This window comes from Lathyrus oleraceus, chromosome 7 (assembly GCF_024323335.1).
Source record: "Lathyrus oleraceus cultivar Zhongwan6 chromosome 7, CAAS_Psat_ZW6_1.0, whole genome shotgun sequence".
Taxonomy (NCBI): domain Eukaryota; kingdom Viridiplantae; phylum Streptophyta; class Magnoliopsida; order Fabales; family Fabaceae; genus Lathyrus; species Lathyrus oleraceus.
The window spans coordinates 33,980,550-34,003,455 of NC_066585.1; the positions used below are offsets into that span (position 1 = coordinate 33,980,550).

The 22,906-nt window shown below is 33.4% G+C and overlaps 3 protein-coding genes across 3 annotated transcripts; 1 reads left to right on the forward strand and 2 right to left on the reverse strand.

Moving 5' to 3' along the window:
- Positions 1 to 1,044: 1,044 nt before the first annotated feature.
- LOC127106207 (uncharacterized) lies at positions 1,045 to 2,890 on the reverse strand. The gene is made up of 5 exons (XM_051043502.1): positions 2,806 to 2,890; positions 2,527 to 2,722; positions 2,359 to 2,433; positions 1,385 to 1,622; positions 1,045 to 1,305 (listed from the first exon to the last, which is right to left on the reverse strand). Exons 1-5 carry the CDS (start codon positions 2,888 to 2,890, stop codon positions 1,099 to 1,101), a joined length of 801 nt encoding a protein of 266 aa, XP_050899459.1. The 3' UTR covers positions 1,045 to 1,098.
- Positions 2,891 to 13,981: 11,091 nt separating this feature from the next.
- Positions 13,982 to 15,643, forward strand: LOC127106170 (1-aminocyclopropane-1-carboxylate synthase 7). The gene is made up of 3 exons (XM_051043458.1): positions 13,982 to 14,241; positions 14,332 to 14,603; positions 14,686 to 15,643. Exons 1-3 carry the CDS (start codon positions 14,071 to 14,073, stop codon positions 15,548 to 15,550), a joined length of 1,308 nt encoding a protein of 435 aa, XP_050899415.1. The 5' UTR covers positions 13,982 to 14,070; the 3' UTR covers positions 15,551 to 15,643.
- A 3,125-nt stretch (positions 15,644 to 18,768) lies between these two features.
- LOC127106169 (probable mitochondrial saccharopine dehydrogenase-like oxidoreductase At5g39410) lies at positions 18,769 to 21,886 on the reverse strand. The gene is made up of 2 exons (XM_051043457.1): positions 21,230 to 21,886; positions 18,769 to 19,526 (listed from the first exon to the last, which is right to left on the reverse strand). Exons 1-2 carry the CDS (start codon positions 21,884 to 21,886, stop codon positions 18,834 to 18,836), a joined length of 1,350 nt encoding a protein of 449 aa, XP_050899414.1. The 3' UTR covers positions 18,769 to 18,833.
- Positions 21,887 to 22,906: the final 1,020 nt, after the last annotated feature.

Below are 22,906 nucleotides of genomic sequence, written 5' to 3' on the forward strand. Positions count from 1 at the left end.
TTCTAATCCCCCCCTTAGACAGCGCTTTTTACAAAAGCGCTGTCTAAGGTATACGAAAATTTTTGAAGCTTTTGTTTTAAACCACATTTTTTCCAGGTTTATAAACCAGAATTTCTACCTGTTTTCAACCAGATTTTGACAGACAATTATCACATTTTATATATGCCATTTTGGCCTTTTTTCTACCAATTTTTGGCTAACAAATATATATATATACCAATTCAAACCAATTTTGCCTTAAATGTATCAAAATATATACAAATTTATGTACACATTTACAAGTCATTACATATACTAGTATCATATTGTAAGGAAAACAAACATGGAAAAGTAATAGTTGGAGTCTGAAGAAACAGAAACAGAATAATAATTCAGGAACGTCAAGGAAAATTTAATAAAATAATATAACAAATATAAATATGGATATCATGCTTTTATGTTCCCTTTAACAGGACTCTAAAAACAAGATTGACCTTTCCGTTTGAAAGTTTAATTTTTGTTTGTATAAAAATGACCAATATAAGACTTCTAGTTTTCCAGACAGTTTTAAATCTATTATAAAACATGGCACACTCTGAAAAAACTGCTTAACAGGAATCTAAGTATTACATGCAAGTGGATCCATGTTACTGCTGATAGTGCTCGTGAATAGCAAATGTGAATCATGCAAAGTAGATTCTGATTCATAGATTGCTATCTAACTGCATGTACTTCATAAAAATCTAAACTATTGATTCACCTAGTCTGCACTCAATTTTCTCAACTGAACTGAACCCATGGGAATCTTTTTCTTCAAATGTGTCTTGCAACTTATACAGTACACATTTTGAAACAACACCTTGTGCAGTATAATTTTTTCTTCCTTTCACATTCGCTCCTCTTTTGTTTTATTTTTCACAGAAAAATGTCAGAACAAGTGCAAGCACTCTGATTTAAAATTACAAATCCAACCAGTGTCAAATTCCACATGTTTAGATCAGACTTATTTCAGCAAAGGGATAATCTATCTATAGAAGTGTCTAGAAATAGAGAAAAAGTGTGATTGTTCCTTACTCCTTTTCTAAATTGCATATATGATGATTAGGTTCAGAGACACAGTTACAAAGAACCCTGTGGCAATTCCACATTTAACATATCAAAATAAATAACAAGATAGTAGATACATAATTTATTTGCATACTTATTTATGGCCATTGTACATGCCATCCCATCCGCTCTTTTCGCTTTGCAAACTCCGTAATCTACAGAGGTGCCCATCTTCACAATTTGGTTAGGGGAGTATATACTCAAAGAAAAGCCATTACCCTGCAAAAACAATATAAAAGAGATTGCAGAACTCATAGAAAATTATTGAAAAAATCTAACCAACTCCCAACAATTATACCTTGGCATCCTTGCGAACACCACAATTGAAGAATGCAAAGACCGTTCCTGCCTGCTCTTGGGAATTCCTCTGATAAGCATTTCCAAACAAGAAAATAGGAACAGTGTTTTCATCCAAACAACCAATTTTCCATATACAAAAGCTCTTCCCATTTGAACTTGTTTTCTGAATCCCCTTCCCAGTTAGCACTCCAACAGTTACCCAATTTCCAGAGAAATTATCCCCATTCACCAAATTCCTGAATACACACAATCGATAAACAAGGTCCATAATTGTCAGGATCATGACTCAGCAGAAACTGAGTTTAATCTTGATGAAGAACAATACTAATGCAGATTAAGTGATTGAAAACCAATCGAGTGATTGAAAACCAATCGAGTGCTTGAAAAGCAAGGAATGTGAAAAAATTAATTGTAAGAACACACGCAAAATTTGGTTACCCAGTTCAGAGATGAACTCCTACACCTGGAGGGGACATAAACCCACTTGAATGATTCACTATGAATGAAAAAATTATACACTTCAGAAATCATGCACAATTTTTCTTACTTTTTCTGATTTTCTCCATGTCAATGTGCTGATGAACATTTCTCTCTCAATTCTATTTCCTAAGGCTTAACATGTAGTCTCTAAGCTGGTACAAAACAGTTAGAACTGAATAACAAACAGTAACTTAACTAATTTCCATAACATACTATCAGAATCGGGCATCAGGAAACACACTAATCTCACCAACTTAACATTTATAACTCACACCAGAACATTTTAAACCTATCAAATGTGAGATTTATTACTTCAAACTTAATTAAACTAATATTCAACAATAATATCTATAAACCCATAACTAAAAAGCAAAAGTATTGCATTGTAAGAAGCATGTTGACTAGTCCAAATTAGTTTTGGAGGCAAACTATAACTAAAGACAAGATTGAAACTATACACAAACAAGTAGAAAACGAGGTGAAGAAGATTACTTGATGACCGGTAGGCGAACAAAGCGAATGTCTTGAACAGATTCCCTGAGCTCAGCTGGTGTTAAACATTGATCCCTGGCACATTAAAACAAAATTATAAACATATACAAAGCAAAGCAATGCAATATACATTTATTGAGATTGCAATAACAAATGCAAGGAATGAACCTTATGCGAAGACCCGAGAACTTGTCAAGTTGGGGATCGTCGCCGAGTGATTTGTTGTATGGTTTAGGTTTAGGGTTAGGGTTAGGGTTAGGGTTAGGGGGTTGGTCGAGAAGACAATCCTGAACTGCATCTTTGAAAACGGACATATCAGGTCTCTCCCTCCGCGGTACAACATCGTCATCGCCATCAAAATCAACTGCAATTATAAGAATGAATGGATTGATGTTAGGTTAAAGACATAATGTGGAGATGAATGAATGAAAGTGAAGAGAGGCTTACGCGGTGAAGGAGAAGCAGGAGGGGTTTCGGGAACTTTGTCTTGAAGAGAAAGGAGAAGATTGAGGTCGTCTTCGTTACTTGACATGGTGGTAGTACTACAGATGATATTGCGGTGATTTCGCAACACAGAAGATAAGAAAAAAGAGGATTAGGGTTTTGTTATATGTGTTCAATTATGAATTTCAACCAAACGCAATCTCGATTTGTCTCACGTAGTGCTAAAAGTTTTGCATTATTTGATGAAGTTGTTGTTATGGTTTTCGCTGATAGGGTTTCAACGTTCGCAGGAGGGAAAACAAAAGAACAGAGAACGAAAATTGAAATGGAGTCTGAAATTTTATTTTAATTAGACCTTAGACAGCGCTTTCCAAAAGCGCTTTCTAAACCCCCCCCTTAGACAGCGCTTTTGGTTTTAATTTATTTTTAATTTAAAGACTTTAGACAGCGCTTTATCAAAAGCGCTGACTAAGGTCTATATTTAAAAGCGCTTTCTAAAAGCGCTGTCTAAGGGGGGGTCTTAGACAGCGCTTTTAGAAAGCGCTGTCTAAGACCCCCCCTTAGACAGCGCTTTCATTATTTTTTGGAACATTTTCCGTGTTTTATTTTAATTTTAACCTTAGACAGCGCTTTCTTTTAAAAGCGCTGTCTAAGATGCGCTGTTAAAAGTCATTTTTGGCGTAGTGCCCCCACCAATGAACACCCAAACATCCCATCGCCACAACATCCAACTATTGTTTGACTTTAGTACACCGCAAGAACCATTGTTTCGTTTCCAAAACGATTCAATGTCCTAATTCGGGTAACCATACCGTCCATAATCCACTCAACCACAACGACCAAACTACGACAACATGGGAACCGAACTCAAATACGGAAGTGCCGTTGGCAACAACCCCCCAACTATTGGCGACAAATGATGACAAATCTATCAAATACCGTCAGACCTTCACACCACCCACCATTGCATCATGTCAGCACTCAAAGACCCCAAACACCTCAGGGGAATCGTGAGAGACCTCGAAGACAGGCTAACACACATGAATGTGAAACATGGGGCATTTCAATCGGGCGGGTCATTGATTTTCTTGTTAATTTTATGTATTTTTACTTTATAATATGATATAATTTTTAATTTAAGTATTTAATTTAATTAATTATAAATTTAAAATTTAAAATTTATCATAAAAAAATGGAAAGTGCATACGCCACATGCATTAGTGCATATACTGATATAGTGTATGCATGCGCCAATGCATGTGGCTTCAAGGCATGCATTCACCTAAGCCATTGGCGATGGCGCCTACGCTCATTTGCAATGTATGCATGCGCCAATGACTTGGGTGTCTCCTTTAAATACGAATTATATGCGCTAGTTCAACTGCCGCATCAACAATAAAAGATGATTATTTCGGTAATTAATTTGAAAAATAGATTATTTTAGTATTTAATTTGAAAAAGATGATTATTTAAATAAAAAAAACTTCCCATATCAAAGTACACTTCAAGATTTTAATTTTTTTAAAAAATATTTATAAATTATTCATTAATAAAATCATTATACTGATAATAGGAAATTGAAGTCATATATATATATATGTATAAGTGTAATTTTTTTTTAAATATTAATAAATCTTCTATTTTGTCCTTTATATTTAAATCTCTATTGAATGAGTATTTATTTTACTCTAGCCTCTTAATATTATTATTTATACGATGTCTAAGTAAAGGGGTTGAAGACTTTTTTTTTTTTATAAATTGCTTGGAACCAAATGTTTATATTTTTATGGGAAAAAAAATACAAATATTAAAAAATAGAATTCTGAATATTCTTTTTAATAAGATAACATTTAAAAATATATTTTTATTGAAATTTAATTTCAAAATTTCAAAATTATCTTTTAAAATATATTTTAGAATAAAAAACAATTGAGTGAAAAACTTGAGACTTTAATGTCTAATTTTTCTAATTTAAATTTGCAAAATACCATTTTTTTCTCTTAATTATTTTTTCGTATCAGATTAATCTCTTAACTTTTAAAATGCATCATATTACTATTTTTTTTATTTAATTAGCGACAAATTTAGATATTAATTTTTAAATTTTTTCGTTGTTAATTAGACAAAAATGTCTATCATTACACGTTTTAAAAGTTAAAAGATCAATCTAACAAGAAAAACAATTAAGAGATTAAAAAAATATTTTGCCTAGTAATTTTGAAGACTTTTAATTAGGAAATTATGATTTTAGAGTTTATTAATTAAAAAAATTTAAATTTTAAATTTTGAGGCCTTCAAAATTATACCTTAATTTTAAAAAATCTCATAAATTAACAGTTTTATCCGTAGAGTTAAAACTAGTATCATATAAAGAGCTGAAAAGATATATTTTTATCAATTTTATTTGTTAGTATTATAATAGAATTATAGGTAGACAAGTGCACGTATATTTTTGCTAGATTCCCTCCTCTTCTAGATAAAACAAATTTAGCATTATTGATTGGAAAGCTTTTTCTGTTGACAAAACTATTGAATGAAAGCATTGAAAGTGATTCCATGCTGAATAGCAAGTTAACAGTAACCCCCTTACCTTCGGTTATTATATTTAGAACTCAATTTATCAACATTTAAATGCTAAGTAATTAGTCATAGTTTGATATATATATATATATATATATAAAATTCGAATTTGAGTTTTAATTCTTTTAAAATAGACTAAAAAATATTTAAATATTCAAATATAAATACAAAGAAAGTGAAAATTGTTTCCGACCCACCCGTTCTGAATACCTAATGATAGATATATGTATGAATGATCCATCTTAGAAGTGAGATTTATTATACTAGTATTTTGAAGTTTGAATAAGATGTGAAAATGACTAGCAATGGTCAATTGTAGATAAAGGAAGGAAGTTTACATGAGTGCTTCATTGGGGTCTCCTCCGACACAAAAGTACGTTCGTATTCTGAATTTGATGGTCTTAAAGAAATCATTGAGTACGTGCGATAGGAGATCTTACAGCTAACAAGTTTCAAAACTCAAAAGTGGAGGGCCAAGATATTGACACATGATGATGGTGACGTTATTTGATTGAACAACACTAACTATAAAATGGGAAATGTATTTAAAATAAATTCATGTTTCATTTTATTTGCTGTATATTGCCTGGCCATGTTTGGATATAGGAAAGTACGTACTCAAACAAAATCTTGTGTTTCGTACACAACTATACTATTTTTCTCATGTCTGCCTCTTTTCTTTACGTTCAATGTGTTGTTGTGATTGGGAGACTTTGTAGTCTGTAGTTGTAGGTAGAAACTGAAGAAAATAAATTATATATAAGGTAAGAAAGTAAATACTGAAATATTGGAATGAAATGAAAATAAAAATTATAATTAAAGTTCACTTACTCTTTTGATTCACTATATATATATATATATATATATATATATATATATATATATATATATATATATATATATATATATATATATATATAATATATATATATATATATATATATATATATTCCTTGCTATTATATTTCTTCTTATGCTCTATTTCCATTTACTTCATTCCTAATAACTCTCAACTCACCAAGTGAAGTTCACTTAGTGAAATTCCAAACAAATACTACACTGATTATTCAACCACTATTATTCTAAAATGTCAGCTTAGATCCTGCAATCATTATTATTCTGTATTATTTATTGGATTAAATAAATGTGAATCTTATTTTTTATTTAATTGTAAAAAAGTTCTTAATATTATTTTATTGGTAAATTTAAATTAAATTGTGTAAATAATTTATTTAAAATTATAATATTAATATTTTTAAAATTTTTAATTTTATAAATATTAGTAATTAATTATACAACAATAAAATATACAAAATAAAAAAAATGCTATCCAATATTTTTTTTTAAATGATATGCATAATTTTAATTTGAATCTTTTATATATATATATATATATATATATATATATATATATATATATATATATATATATATATATATATATTAAAAAAGTTAGTAAAATAATTAATATGCATAATTTATATGATTATTACTACATTATGATTTACATATAAATACATTTAATTTTTTTTTACATTTTAATATAAATTAATAATAATAATAATAATAAATACACCTAAGAAATTATGAATAATTTAATATTAAAAAAACAAATAAATATTTTAACAGAGTGTTTTAATTAAGTACGGAGGCCGTAGTAGTTGTATGTTCACGTGGTACAGGGGCCGTACTTGATTAACACCCCTCCTCTTCTTCTTGGGGGGGCCAATATATTGGTTCATTTTAAGAATTTTAAGATTTCGAGGAAGATGCTAAATTTTTATAAAAAAAAATATTTATTTATTTGTTTATGTATTCATTGATATGAATTTCCCATTTAATAAAGTTCTTAAAGTTTGTATGGATCTATCAATATACGTCCACGACTATAACTCCATTTGAAAACCAACAAATTAAATAAATAAATATTAAATAATTTCCTCAAAAAATAAACAAAACAAGAAACATATCTCATGAGCTCTTTGTAAGATACTTAACCCTACAGACCCAAATAAGGTCATAAGTCATAATCATCATGTATGATCCCTCCAGCTGTGTTATCCTTTCCTTGCATTAAGATTCATCATACTTAATTAATTCTCTAAATATATAAAATGGATAGTTGATCTCTCTAGCACATAGATTTTAAGATGATGTGGAACTTCACAATCTTCTTATGATGAAGCATATTCATCTCATCATTGCTTTACATATAATTGTGGGATGTTTAAAGAAAATCATATTTATAATGTTTAGCTAATTATTCCACTTATATTCATATTCTTATCTAAATCTGACTAAAAATAACTTAATTATAAATATTAATATGATTTTAACTAAATTTATTATTTAAAATATGTCGGAAATCTGATTTTAATACTTTTAACATTCATATTAAAATATTTAATAAAATTAGTTTTTAACTTTTAATTTTTTTTAAATGTCTAAAATATTTTTTTTAATTATATAAAAACTTAAATTTTATAACATGTGAATATATAAAGTGTTGGAACATGTTAATATTTTCATATGAAGATGAATTTGAAGAAATTAAGTCACACATTATTAAAAAGTTATTAAAAAATATGTAAGTTTATGTGTTAATTGAAAAACTCTAAGTTTCACATTGCTTAAAATACATTCGTTGGCTAGCATACTTCATTAGAACGTACATGTTTCATTCTAAAATACATCAAAAGTTTTTTAAGTTTTTTCTTCCTCATTCTCTTTGCTATGTATTTTTTCTAATTGTCAAAGCTCAAATTTCTTCACATTTATTTCCACTCGTTGAATTTTTTGAATATTTTCTTGAATTCTCTTTAGAGGATTTTTTGAATTTCTCCTAGTTCGAGTTAAAAAATTACCAATTTTTCTTTGGATTCTCTTTGGAGAATTATTTGAATTTCTCCTTGTTTGAGAAATTATTGAGAAGTCAAACAACCATTGTTGAATTATTTGAATTTCTCATTGTTTAAAAAATTATTATGAGTGAGATTTATATCAGATACTACGAGTGATATTTATACCATATTCGATTAATTTTTATACGATCACATGGTGTATTTCTAAATCGATTATCTACCATGTCATCAGTAATCATACAATATAGAACTTCACTGTTTTATGTTGGAGACATCGTGGTTAAGTGACTGATTTGCATAACTTTGGACAGTGTTATCAAACCTCTTAAAGAGAGTGACCTAGTCTACGACTCAACCCGATAATTTCTTAAATGTCAATTTTTCCAAAATCGTAAAACAACAATTTTAAGATTTTTTAAAACTGCCATAAGTATCGAAGAAAGTATTCGTACTTTTGCGGTTGTTGTCTCTGAAAAACTTTTCAAGTTTGAGGGAAGTCACTTTAAACCATTCATGTATGAGGGAAGTCACTTCAAACGCAGACAACAAAAAATCGATTTGTCTTAACTCTAAAAAGGTTGCTAACATTTTGATCGATGACATTCATATTGTTCATTTTGGATCAAACAAGCGAACTAACAGGTAAAAAATTTGTGGACTCAAATGTAACACTTAATTTTGATGAATATGAATGTCCTGCATAGATTAAAGAAAATGATTTACATCTGAAGAAATGAATCTCCTTATGAAAAGAGAATGATTATCTCTATAAAAATCATATTTTGAATGGACTCACAAATGATTTTTATGATTATTATAGTAGTTGTGATACTACAAAACAAGTTTAGGAAGCTTTGAAAAATGAGTATGATATCGAAGAGGCTGGAGCAAAAAAGTATCATGTTCGTTGCTACCTGAAGTATTAGACAATAAATGAAATGTCTATGGAAGCTTCATGTCACAAACTATAAAATGTTTCTCACGAGTCAATCACTAAAGGTATGTCTTTAGATGAACAATTTCAAATTGTTTTTTATTATTGACAAACTTACCCTAGTTGGAAAGATTTTAAAAAAATTCTTTGCCACAAAAATATTTAGTTGAGAGTCTGATTATTCGATTATGAATCAAATAAGTCTTAGAGACAAGATGAAAAAGAAAAATTATTGGTTGTTTTAAACAACAAAAAGAAATTTTGTGCAGCTTTGAATCCATTTGGCAAACTGTTAAAGAATCGGAACTGCGATATTGTGAATTGATGAAAAAATGGAATCCTTCAAGGGCCTCATTTGATCCAATAGCTAGGAAACAACCACCACCTTAAAGAAATGACGTTCGTATTTTCTCTTATTTCAACTATGGAAAATCAGGTCATATTACAAAGAGATGTAGAAGTAGGCCAAAACCCAGTGTTGCCCTTAATGCACAAGTTAACCCGAGTGATAAGCAATTTATTGATATGCTCACTGAAATGAACATGTTTGTGGGATCTGATGGTTGGTGGATAGATATTGACTCCTTTTGTCATGTATGTTATGATCTTGTTATGTTCAAAATATACACGAATATTGAAGATAAGAAAGTGTTGTTATGAGATGCTCGCACAACCAGAAAGACTTTGATTTTGAAGGATGTCATGCATATAGACTTTTATGTGCTTGAGGAGTGGTAGAAATTTAGTCTAAATGGTTCATCATTAGAACACCTCACTCCCCAAAACTAACGCTCAAGATATTGAACAGTCTGTCGCGTCGACAGTTGGAACCATAAAGAACACAAATCCCATAGGGACTAATGAACCTATCCTCACCTCGGTAACGAGTGCATCATCGATGCCAGGGGTAGTGGTTGCATTTCCCGTGGTAACAAGCATTCCAACTACTCCCAGGCCCACACGCACTCCTATAGGAGATCTTAGGCCTTCATATAAGCCAGCTTTTACGATTCCATTGGTTTCGAGGGATTCCCCTTATGGTATGCCAAATGAGATAATGGTAGGATTACATAGTAACACTTCAATGTATGAAAATAATAATGCTACAATATCGCCTCCTTTAAATCCATACGTGGTGTCATGGCTTGCCATTAGAAACCCTGGTCGAGCGACACAACATGGAGGGATTGCGTTTGCTCTCTCAAACACGTCTTCCTAACAACGAATTCCATGTTGTCCATAAGGAAACAAATGGATGAAAGTAACCACGAGATAGTTAATATGCTTACTCAGAAAATTAGTACAATGTTCAATCCCTTAATTCAGAACACTAACCAAAGTTACCAATTACTGACCAATCAAATGGGTCAAATAGCCGATTTTTTCAGCTCCTCTCAGGCCCAGGCACATCTAATTCCTCAAATTGTGCTAGCCATGCCAATAAGGATACCTGACAATGGGGTTGCTCATATTAATCAAGGGCAACAATAACAAGAAAGACCTCGACCTGTCAAACCCCTGTACTTGGGAAGGAGAATAACGTATATGTCAAGTTAACCTATGGATAGTTATATGGGTAGGAACCAAGATGCATAGGAGGTAGTCAAGAATGTTTGACAAGATACCATAATGGGGGAAAATAATTTATACCACATAGTTGAAAACATCTTTTCCTAGAATGGCCTTAATGTAGGATTGTATAGGCCAAATTTTGTGTCTTCTTTGTTTGAATATGTGTTGCAAGCAAAACACCATAAGGGGTGGAAAGTCCCTAAATTTATTAAGTTTGCAGGAGACACAAGTGAATCGACTGTCGAACATATCGCTCGATACCAAACTGAAGCAGGCGATATATCGAAATTGAGAATTTGAAAATGAGGTTTTTCTCAAATTCACTAAATAAAAATGCCTCTGCATGGTTCACGGCACTCCCTCCTCATTCCATATATAATTGGAACCAATTGGAGAGAGTGTTCCATGAGAATTTTTATATGGGGAAGTAGAAGATTAGTCTCAAAGAATTGGCTAGTATAAGGCGTAAGGCGCCTGAGTCAATCGATGATTACCTAAATAGGTTCAGGATGTTGAAAGGAAAGATGCTTTACCCAAGTGTCTGAACATGAACTAGTCAAGATGGCCACCGAGGGTCTAGACTATTCTATTAGAAAGAAACTAGATACCCAGTACTTGACAAAAATGGCTCAGTTGGCTGATAGGGTTCGACAGGTCGAACGTATGAAGGCCGAGAAGGATAGAACGAGTAAATTCCATAATAAATAGAAAGTTATCTATATATAGGCAAATGAGAGAGACCAGTAATATGATGTAGGATACGAGGAGGTCGAAGAGTATGACGTAAACGTGGCATAACCTAAGCCTTGACCTCCTTACGTTTGTAAACTATTGAAACCGTCCGAAAAAATGAATTCGGTCGAACCAAAAAATGAGAAGTTTATTGTAACGCCACATACTACTTTCAGGGTTACTGACTGACCACACAAACTAACACGGATATTTTTAGCATGCTTTGTCCTCACTCAAACACTTTTCGAGAAACTTTCCAGAAGGTCACTCATTCAAATACTACTCTAAGTCAAACACGTTTAACTATGGAGTTCTTATTTGTTAGGCTACTGAAAAGAAGATGCATCTTGTTGGTATGAGTAGTACCATTTAATCCTTATAAGCCTTCGTTTAACCATGTAGTCCCATACATGCACAACCTCATGATCCCTCTCATTCCGATGTGAATTGAGTTTTTGCCTAGAAGCTGCTAGGAGTATTTCATTTCCATGCCTCGTATACCAACAACCACTCCCTATCCCTCGAGTGTTACATGTAACCACTTTTCTCCTCTTCGTCCTCTGGTATTACATGCTTACCAACTTTCGCTTGGTTCATCCTCGAACCACATCGTATTGGGAGAGGTCTGACTCTGATACCATTTATAACGCCTCATACTACTTTTAGGACTACCGACTGACCCCACAAACCAACATGAGTCTTTTTAGCAGGCTTTGTCCTCACTCACACACTTTCCGAGAAACTTTCCAAAAGGTCACCCTTCAAAATACTACTTCAAATCAAACACGCTTAACTATGGAGTTCTTATTTGTTAGGTTATCGAAAAGAAGACGCATCTTATTGATATAGGTAGTACCAATTAATCCTTATAAGCCTTCCTTCAATCATGTAGTCCCATACTTGCACAAGCTCAAGATCCCTCTCATTCTGACGCGAATTTGGTTTTTCCCTATAAGCTGCTAGAAGTGTCTCATTGTCATACCTCGTACATCGACAACCACTCCCTAGCCCTCGAGTGTTACATGTAACAACTCTCTGCCATCTTCGGCCTCGGGTGTTACATTTATCGTCAAAACATACACTTTCGACGTAACTATGTGCGACAAGACTTTTGACCTGTTTGTTGTTTATGACCAAATCGTTTATGACCAAATCATAGTCCCTAAGGGACTAAAAATGCTACCTTTAGAGCAACAGAAGAAAAAAGGATTTTGTAATTTTCATAACTTTCTGGGTCATAAGACCTCTCATTATGTCCTTTTCGTGGATTTGGTGCTAGGAGCACTGAACGAGGGAAGACTAAAGTTTGTTGATAAGGCTAAAGCTCCAATCAAGTGGATTTCGACCATTTGCAAATCAAAGATGAAAACTATGTTGAACCACTCAAATGTTTAACGGTCAAGGCTACTAAGAGCTCCGACGTGGAAATTGGAAGTTTCTGAGTCAGACTATGCTGAGAAAATCAATGAGTCAGACTATGTTGAGAAAGTCTGGGAGATTTACCCCACTGTTGAGGAGGAACTTGTTGATTTCCTTAATAGATGCAAACTTAATCATTGATGTCTCTAAATAACCTAATGCCCATGCCTTCTTTGAGAATAAGATACAAACCTTATGCTAAGCTATAATGATAATTTTCTTACTATTAATCTCAATTAACATATGGAATTCCTTATTCATTTGTCAATAATATTAAAAAGGCTAATTGACCGAGAATAAATAAGGAAAAAATAAATCAACATGAGTCAGTCATATTTCATAAATCATGTCTAATAATTGCAAATATGTTAATTAATTACTACTGTTTGAATGAAATGAAGTTGAAAGGATATATAGGTAAGGATGTTCCAAAAATTGAAATAAAGAACTAGTGTTGTTTTGTTAATGGCATCATCCTATATTTCTTCTGAGTCAAAAGCGCGTGGTTGTAATGTGGGGTAGGTAGGTCAGAATATCACTAAAGAATTTAAACTGTTTTTCAATCTTTTCAATATATCATTTTCATCTTTGCTTCACTTCATTTAAGAAATCTCTCCCCAAAATCCCCACACGCTTTCGCATCTTAAATGCCCTAATCATATTCTTCTTCTTCTTACCGCAAACGGATTTTTGAAGTTTCTCCTGTAATTAAAATCATAGGAACACACAACATCAAAATTCCTTCATTTTGAGTACTACTCATCAACCACTTCAACATTAACAACAGTATAATAATCACACTTATAACATTATTTCTATATTCTAAACATGAATTAATCCATTAATTCAACTATATTATGGATCAAACCACATATTTTCCGCGTGATCTGGCAAAGTACAGTTGTCACATGCATCCCGTCAACATCAGATAAATCCATTTCTGTAAAAACCAGTACAATGTAAAATATGCATAACTATAATAATTGAATCTTTTTTATTTTTCCTATAGTACTGCGGTACTTTTATGTGTACTCTCAAACTCTATATATACAACTCACTTTTCTTTCACAATCTCAAATCAATTCAATCAATCTACTCTCTCTCTCTTCCATAATATTCTTTCTTTCTTTCTTTCTTACTCTTACTAACAGAATTCAATTCCTAACTAAAATGGGTCTTGAGATACAACAACAACGTGTTCAGCTTTCAAATATTGCAATTTCTGATACTCATGGTGAAAACTCACCTTACTTTGCTGGATGGAAAGCCTATGATGAAAACCCTTATCATGACTTAACCAACTCTTCTGGCGTTATACAAATGGGATTAGCAGAGAATCAAGTATGTCCATATTAATATAATATCATTCATTTCAACTTAATATTTATAGTTCTATTCAAGTAAATCTAATTAATAATGTACTTTTTCCAGGTTTCGTTTGATTTGGTAGAAAAATACTTGAAAGATCACCCTGAGGATTATAAAGGTTTTAGAGAGAATGCATTATTTCAAGACTATCATGGTCTTATATCCTTTAGAACTGCAATGGCAGCCTTCATGGAACAAATAAGAGGCAGTAGAGCCATATTTGATCCACAAAGAATTGTCATTACTGCTGGTGCAACGGCTGCCAATGAGCTCTTAACCTTCATTCTTGCTAATCCTGGAGATGCTTTGCTTGTTCCTACTCCTTACTATCCTGGGTAACAATCTACACCATGCAACCATGCAAATTCTTGAACTATATATAATTTGTATACTTATCTTTTTGTTGCACTTTTATAGGTTTGATAGAGATTTAAGGTGGAGAACTGGTGTAAACATAGTACCAATTCATTGCAACAGTTCTAACAATTTCCAAATTACACCACAAGCTTTACAAGCTGCTTACGAAGAAGCTCAATCAATGAACATGAAAGTGAGTGGAGTACTCATAACAAACCCTTCAAACCCTTTAGGTATAACAATTCAACGTTCAGTTCTAGAAGAGATTCTTGACTTTGTGACAGAAAAAAACATCCACCTCATCTCCGACGAAATCTACTCAGGCTCAGTCTTTTCTTCCAATGAGTTCGTAAGCGTAGCTGAAATTCTCGAAGCTCGTAGTTACAAAGGTGCCGAAAGAGTTCACATTGTTTACAGTCTTTCAAAAGACCTCGGTCTACCTGGTTTCAGAGTTGGAACAGTTTACTCATACAATGATAAGGTTGTGACAACAGCAAGAAGAATGTCGAGTTTTACTTTAATATCCTCACAAACACAACAGTTTTTGGCTAATATGTTATCAGACAAGGAGTTTACAGAAAAGTACATTAATATTAATAGAGAGAGATTGAAGAAGAGATATGAAATGATAGTAGAAGGTTTGAGAAGTGTTGGAATAGAGTGTTTGAAAGGGAATGCAGGATTGTTTTGTTGGATGAATATGAGTCCACTTTTGAAGGAGACAAGTAAGGAAGGTGAATTAGAACTTTGGAATGAGATATTGAAAGAAGTGAGATTGAATATATCACCAGGGTGTTCTTGTCATTGTTCAGAAGCAGGTTGGTTCAGAGTGTGTTTTGCAAATATGAGTGAACAAACTCTGGAAATTGCATTGGACAGAATACGTAAATTCATGGCTAAAAGAATAAGGACAAAGAAAGAATAATGGCATGCTATATTTGACAATTATTTCATTAGTTTTCATATATTATTTGTATTTTTTAAAATGGTTAATTGATGATCATTTTGATAAATTCTTTGTCGGTGATATGAGGAAACTGTAAGCTGTTAAAAACAGACTCACCTGAAGTGTATGTAGTAGTTCTTGTTTGCTTGCTTTAATACTGAGCAAGTTCCTTGGAAACTCTCTTTGTTGTAACATTTTAATTAAAGTTAAATCAAGCTTCTTAAGTTTATAAATTGTATGTGCCATTATTTCAGGAGTAAGTAGTGAGTTATTCTCAAATATGATTTAATAGTGACAATACCTCAAATTAATCAATATCTCAAAATTTTCTTATATCGGAACAAAAGTGTTGGTGGTTGATTTTTGGATTTTTGGGAGGGGATATCTGAGTTTGAAATTTGTGGAGGCGACCTTTCCTCATTTGCGAGGAGTTTTTCGGGTCTTGTTCGATTTCATTACGGGTGTAGGGTTGACTGAGACGACTCTTGGGTTTGGAGTAGGTAAGACATGATTTTGCGGAGTCTAACCAGGGTGGAAGAGTTGAGCGCCTTCCAAAATTGTCGTGTTCTCTTCAGAATAAGTTGTTGACTAAGCAGGATCTTTTGAGGTAGAAAATCGTTTATGGTTTATGCAAATGCGGGGTGTGTTGTGTATGTTGAGGAAGTTAAGTCGACTGAACATCTTTTTGTCTTCTTTGAGGTAGCCTCGACTATTTGGTATAGAGTTTTTCCTGTGGTTGGGTCGTCCTGGTCCCCTTCCACGATCGTTATTAGGCGTATTCGAGTTGTTTCAGGGTCTAGATCTCGGTAAGTCACATTCTTTAGGTGTGGTCTCAATTTGACATTAAGTGGTTTAGACTATTTGTAAAATGAGGAATAATGTTTTGTTTTATAGAGAAAGATTGTCGGTTAATCATTGGATGCCTACAATTATTATTTTGGCGTGGAAATGGGTACATTCCCACGTTTTGGATTTTGACGGTACTCTATTAGATTGGGAGTGGGACCCGCTCAACTGACTTGGCTATTAGTGGTATACTGATGTCCAACTGCCATCCTTTCATTTTGTGTAGGTGGTCGTGTTTTCACTACTACAGAGAAGTGATTTCATCTCTCTTTGGGTGTCAATTGTGCCTTTCTAGATAGCTTGGATCTTTGTTCCAGTTGGCTTGGTGTGTTTTAGTGGGTTTCCTCTCTTTTCTTTTTGTTCTTGTTTCATTTTGGCCTTTTGGCGTGTTTCCTGCTCTTAGGCACTACTTAAGCTCTATGTTCTTTTCTTCCTTTTGTAACCTTTTATTTTATTAATATATGGTTCCGACTTTGCTATTAAAAAAAACTCACCAATTTGACTTAATTTCGTTCTCATTTACACTACAAAATAAGAGGTTTTTTGTAGCATATGTCAAATGTACAGTTGTTGTAAAAATGATTTTATCCCAAAGAAGAAGAAAACAGATAAATTTAGTTGCCAAAAATTTTATTCATTGAAAATATTTTCGCATCGACAACTGAAATTACATCTTTGCAATACATTATACAAAACAATATATAAGTCAACTCTTTATATTTTATTGTGGATCAATCTATGAATTTAGACTTGAATCTTGTACCAATCAAGGTAACATGAACTCTATTGAAATAAAAATAAGAGAAATGAATGCATTCATGTATAAGAATTATTAAGGGTTCAAAGATCAATAGAATACTTGAGTAGCATTCAGTGTAGTCAACTAGTCTCACTACAACAAACAAGACCTTAGACAGCGCTTTTTTTAGCCTTAGACAGCGCTTTAAAGCGCTGTCTAAACCTCCGCTGCTAAAGGTTTAGACAGCGCTTTTTTAAATCTTAAAAGCGCTGTCTAAGCCCCCCCCCTTAGACAGCGCTTTGGCCAAAAGCGCTTTATAAGACCCTCTTATTTTAAATTTTTTAGGTATACCTTAGACAGCGCTTTTGAAAAGCGCTGTCTAAGCCCCACCCCCTTAGACAGCGCTTTGGCCAAAAGCGCTTTCTAAGACCCTCCTATTTTAATTTTTTTAGGTATACCTTAGACAGCGCTTTTCAAAAAGCGCTGTCTAAGCCCCCCCCCTTAGACAGCGTTTTTGCCTAAAGCGCTTTCTAATCCCCCCCTTAGACAGCGCTTTTTACAAAAGCGCTGTCTAAGGTATACGAAAATTTTTGAAGCTTTTGTTTTAAACCACATTTTTTCCAGGTTTATAAACCAGAATTTCTACCTGTTTTCAACCAGATTTTGACAGACAATTATCACATTTTATATAAGCCATTTTGACCTTTTTTTCTACCAATTTTTGGCTAACAAATATATATATATACACCAATTCAAACCAATTTTGCCTTAAATGTATCAAAATATATACAAATTTATGTACACATTTACAAGTCATAACATATACTACAAATGTACACATTAATTACACAAATTTATGAACAAACATTGAGCTTTATCATGAATTGACACCACTCCTCTTTGATTTCGTCCACTTGATCCTTTGTATAAAATGCACACTTGAATTCATCAAAGTACTACATAATAATATAACATATTTTGAATTAATTCCAACTATTTAATTATATGAGATATGTGTAAATATAAAAATAACTCATAAGTTAGAAATACATACATCGGTGGGAATCTTTAATCGGCCCAAAGCAAGAGTATCTCGCATAAACCTCAACATGAAATACCCGCAATCTATTTGATTACGTTGTTGAGGACACTACATATGAAAAAAAAAATATGGATTATAAATCCGCAGTTTTTGTGTACATGTTGTACTTGCTTGAATTTTAATCACAACATACCACATATAGGAAAATCAGACATTCAACCTTATGGAGAGAATTTAATATTTGAGGAAGGAATTAATAAAATGCTTTTGTAAGAACCTTTAGTTATGTGAGCCTTAAAAGACGTAAAACTTAGATTAACTGTCTTGTGGATTTTGAACGAGTATTCATACATCCATGTATCATAATTCTTATAAAAATGTATTTGTCCTTAGACTTCCTATGTGAACTAGTTGTTTGAGGACAAACAATGATTCAAGAATGACAGAGTTTAATAATTCATGTTTTTGTCTTTTTTATACCTTTTTTATCCTTATTTATGTTTCAAATTCTCTTGATAAATAAATAAGAAAAAACAGATATGAAGTTTTTCTCTATATGGTTGTCTAATTCTGTGATGTGACCATTGTATTTAATTTCACTCCTTATTAAAGTGTAAAGATAGAAACTTACAAGCTCAAGAAGAAATAGTACTTTTTGAGATGACATCAAAGGATATTCCATTTTGTTGAAGTTTCTGTTGGAGATCAGTAGGACCAAATACGATTCCAGGAGGGTAAACACCTCCTTTAGGTAGGTTTTTGCGCTGGCTGAGAAGAATGAGAGCACCCTGAACAAGAATTATTGGGGTCGCTACATATCCAACTTCAGGTCCTGTTACTCTAGTTACAATTTCCATATCATGTTTTGTGTTTTCCTGTGAAGCAAGACTCCCGTTACTAAAACCGCGTCCGACAAACCACATCTTGAAAGATGCGCTTTCGACTTCCTCTTCAGAAGGGCCATTCTTCCTGAACCAACCAAGGCTAAATAAACAAGGAAATTTCAAAAGAAGCCACCGTCCAAAACCAGTGCTTCCGAAAAGACCAATACAAATTCCAACCATGATAATTCTTAATATGCCAAACAAAGACTTTGAGCCTATTTTCACACCAAAATGAGCTGGCTTCACCGATGACCAAAAAGCCTCTCTTTTTTGAACCGTCTCAGAACTTTCATTCGACCCAGGAAGACCATTGGGCTTTTCCGTTAGTGTTGAAAGTGTCCTTCGAACAACGCTAGCATCTGCTGAAGGAAGCACCACTGCCCAAAGGCCAATTTTCTTCTGGTGTTCTATAGTCTGTCCTTTCGAAGGAGACGGCCCAGGAATCTACAACCACGAAAACAGAAATCAATAAAAATAGAACAGTATTATTAATATTTAAAAAGTACATGGATAAAAGGCAATACAAGTGCAATCGACACACCACATAAATTTGAAATCAATAGACAAATTGACAAATAACGAGGCTTCAAATCAAATGACGTCCCTATCTCACAGGTTCAACCAATTGAGGGTGCACCAGATCGAAGAACTATTGTAAGTTTAACATTAAAAGCAGAAAGTGTTTAAGCTTTTACAATGATAAACAATAGTCTCAACTCCACCCCCTATGACCGCACTGCATTGCCTAATCAATTTGTCAACTCAACATGTAAGTATGTAACTAATTCTCTCCTGCGATGTCTTTCTTCCTCATATTGAAGGCGTGTCTGATTCCAGACAGCAATACAACACCGACATATGTGATTACATTAAATACATATATTTTCTCAAATTATTACTATAGTCAACATGTCTGAGTGAGTGTCGTGTCCGAGTTTGTATCTATGCCGGTGCTTCGTAGATCCTAGGAAACTAGGCCTACTATTGTTCATGTCCAATAGCTAGTCCATGCTTTGTTTTGTCTCACTGCTCACACCATATTCATTTTCTTGTTCTATATCTGGGATGCCTCAAACACCTATCTTCAATGTTTTACCCATCAATTTCAACATGCATGTTATGTGAGTGCATGTGCACATGTACAAACACGCAAAAAAATCATCTGCCAAGAAGAAAACTTATCTTGCTTTTCAAGGTACTTTACATACAAACAGAACTAAATTTCTCAGTACAACATCTAGCCATTACTGAGGTAGTAGTCTACACTGGAATGTCAACAATTAAGAGTGTCATCCAATAATTTGTTAAACTTCAACACACGCCTACTCTATCACAAACCATAAAATTCTAAATTGCCAACTTGGTAAAAACCATTACACTCTTCAGGTTGATTCAGAATAGTTTGTGCACTATTTATTATATTTCTATGGTTGAGGGACTAACTTGATTCAGAATAGTTTGTGCACTATTTATTATATTTCTATAGCTAGACTAATTTGATCGAAAAATACTTCATGGACTATTTATTACACTTATATAGTTTAGAGGTCAAATAAGACTAAGAGTGTGATATAATTTAGAACAAAATTGAAGGTTTGTTGTGGTATGTTTAAATTGACTTATAATTTATCAGCTAACATAATCACTTATAAGAATATCTAAGAGTGCTTATGAAAACAACTTTGGCATGTTCATATGCTCATTTCCAAATACCTTATATAAAAACATTTTTTAATCATACTACATGATAAGCCTTTACGAGGACAGTTTAAGCATATAACTTATGGCTATGTTTGGATATCATAAATTGATCGGAGTGGAATGGAATGAAGCGAATGAAGATTCCATTCAATAGTTTGGAAATTTTAGGACAAAACAAGCCAAGTTCTTCATTCCTCCCAAATTGGATGGGAAGAAATATAGCGGCCATACCACTTCATTCCACTCCGCTCCATCCGATTTTAAATGATCCAAACAATGGAACACCACTTCATTCCATCTCATACCGCTCCGCTCCATCCGATTTCATCCATCCAAACAAAACCTATATGAAATTACTTATACCTTTTACATGAAAAACAGTTTAAACTAAGCACAAATGATAACAGATTAATCTCCCAAACAAATGAAGTTCAAAATTGAGTTACCTGAGGCCTAGGTCTTCTTCTTGGTCTAGACCTCATAAACGCCTGCAAATCTTTCGCATTCGCCACACCAAGAACTGCAGATTCATACGTAGCAAAGTTCCCAACAATCCTCTTCATAGACTCCAAGCTAACATAGGCCTCGACCCGGTTCGGCACAGCTGGACCCACCCACTGCAACGAATTAAACAACAACCCAAGCTCAGCCGGAACAGAATCAAAACCACAAGCCGAAACCACAAGAGAACCAATTTCACCCGCTCGATCATGGTAATCACTCTCCATTCTCTCCATAAACTCCGGCTCGCCGCAAATATCAAGATAATCGCAGCCGGAATCGACGCAAGCGGATACGACGGATTCGCCGTGGAGACGAAATGGACCGACGCAGTTGAGGATGAGGCAGGTTTGGGAGCAGAGGGAACGGAGGGAGGATGGATCGGAAGTGTCGGCGGGGAGAATTGTGATAGTCGGCGGTGGATTAGGGTTTGAAGCCCATTTTAGGGTTTGGGATAGTTTTGTAGGGTTTCGACCAGCGATGGCTATGGAATTGAGAGGAGATTTGTTGAGGAATTTGAGTGCTTCTTTGAGAACGTATTTGCCTGTGAAACCTGAAGCTCCAAGGATTATGAGATCGAATTTTGTTACTTTGGGTTCCATTTTTTTGAATTTCTTGGAGAAGACGAGTTGTGTTTTTTCAAAATTATTAAACAGCGCTTTCTCAAAAGCGCTGACTAAGGTCTATATTTAAAAGCGCTTTCTAAAAGCGCTGTCTAAGGGGGGGTCTTAGACAGCGCTTTCTAAAAGCGTTGTCTAAGACCCCCCCTTAGACAGCGCTTTCATAATTTTTTTAGAACATTTTCCGTGTTTTATTTTTATTTTAACCTTAGACAGCGCTTTCTTTTAAAAGCGCTGTCTAAGATGCGCTGTTAAAAAACCTTTTTGGCGTAGTGTCTAACAACCTAACTAACTAACCACAAAGCATAACTAACTAATAAAACCACCTAACTAAGAGTTATCGACTCACCATTAGTTACATTAATCTATATGATTAATATCCCCATTCAAGATGTGTCAAATATGCTAAGGAGGCCAAGCTTGGAGATGAAGGGATGAAATGGTGTTGGATCAAAAGCCTTTTCAAATATGTCAGATAGTTGTTGTGAATATGTGATTTAAAGTAGATGGAAGAGATTTTGTTGAAATTTCTCTCTTATCGAATGACAATCAAGGTCTTTCTGCTTTGTTATCTTATGGATGAATGTAATTGTAGCAACATGTCTTGATGACTGACTGTCACAATATAACAATACAAGTGCATTGTTTGTTGAAGGTCTTGCATCATGTATATGAGTAATTGGATTTCACATACAATTGAGGCCTTGGCGCAATGTTCATCTTCAAATGAGCTATGAGAAATGGGTTCCTACTTCTTTGAATTCCAATAAATAAGTGTATTTCCCATGTGTTAGACCCCAATTTTGACCCTTAGATCCCTCATGCTACTTCATCATATGCATTAGCATTGTGATCATACCTTGGCATCCTCCTTACCCCTCATTCATTGGGTTTGTATTGGGAAAGATCACCAAGCACCATTTGATTGTATCTTACTTTGTATTTTATCATCTTTACTAACTAAAATACCAAAAAAAATATGTCTTTGCATTTGTCTAACTC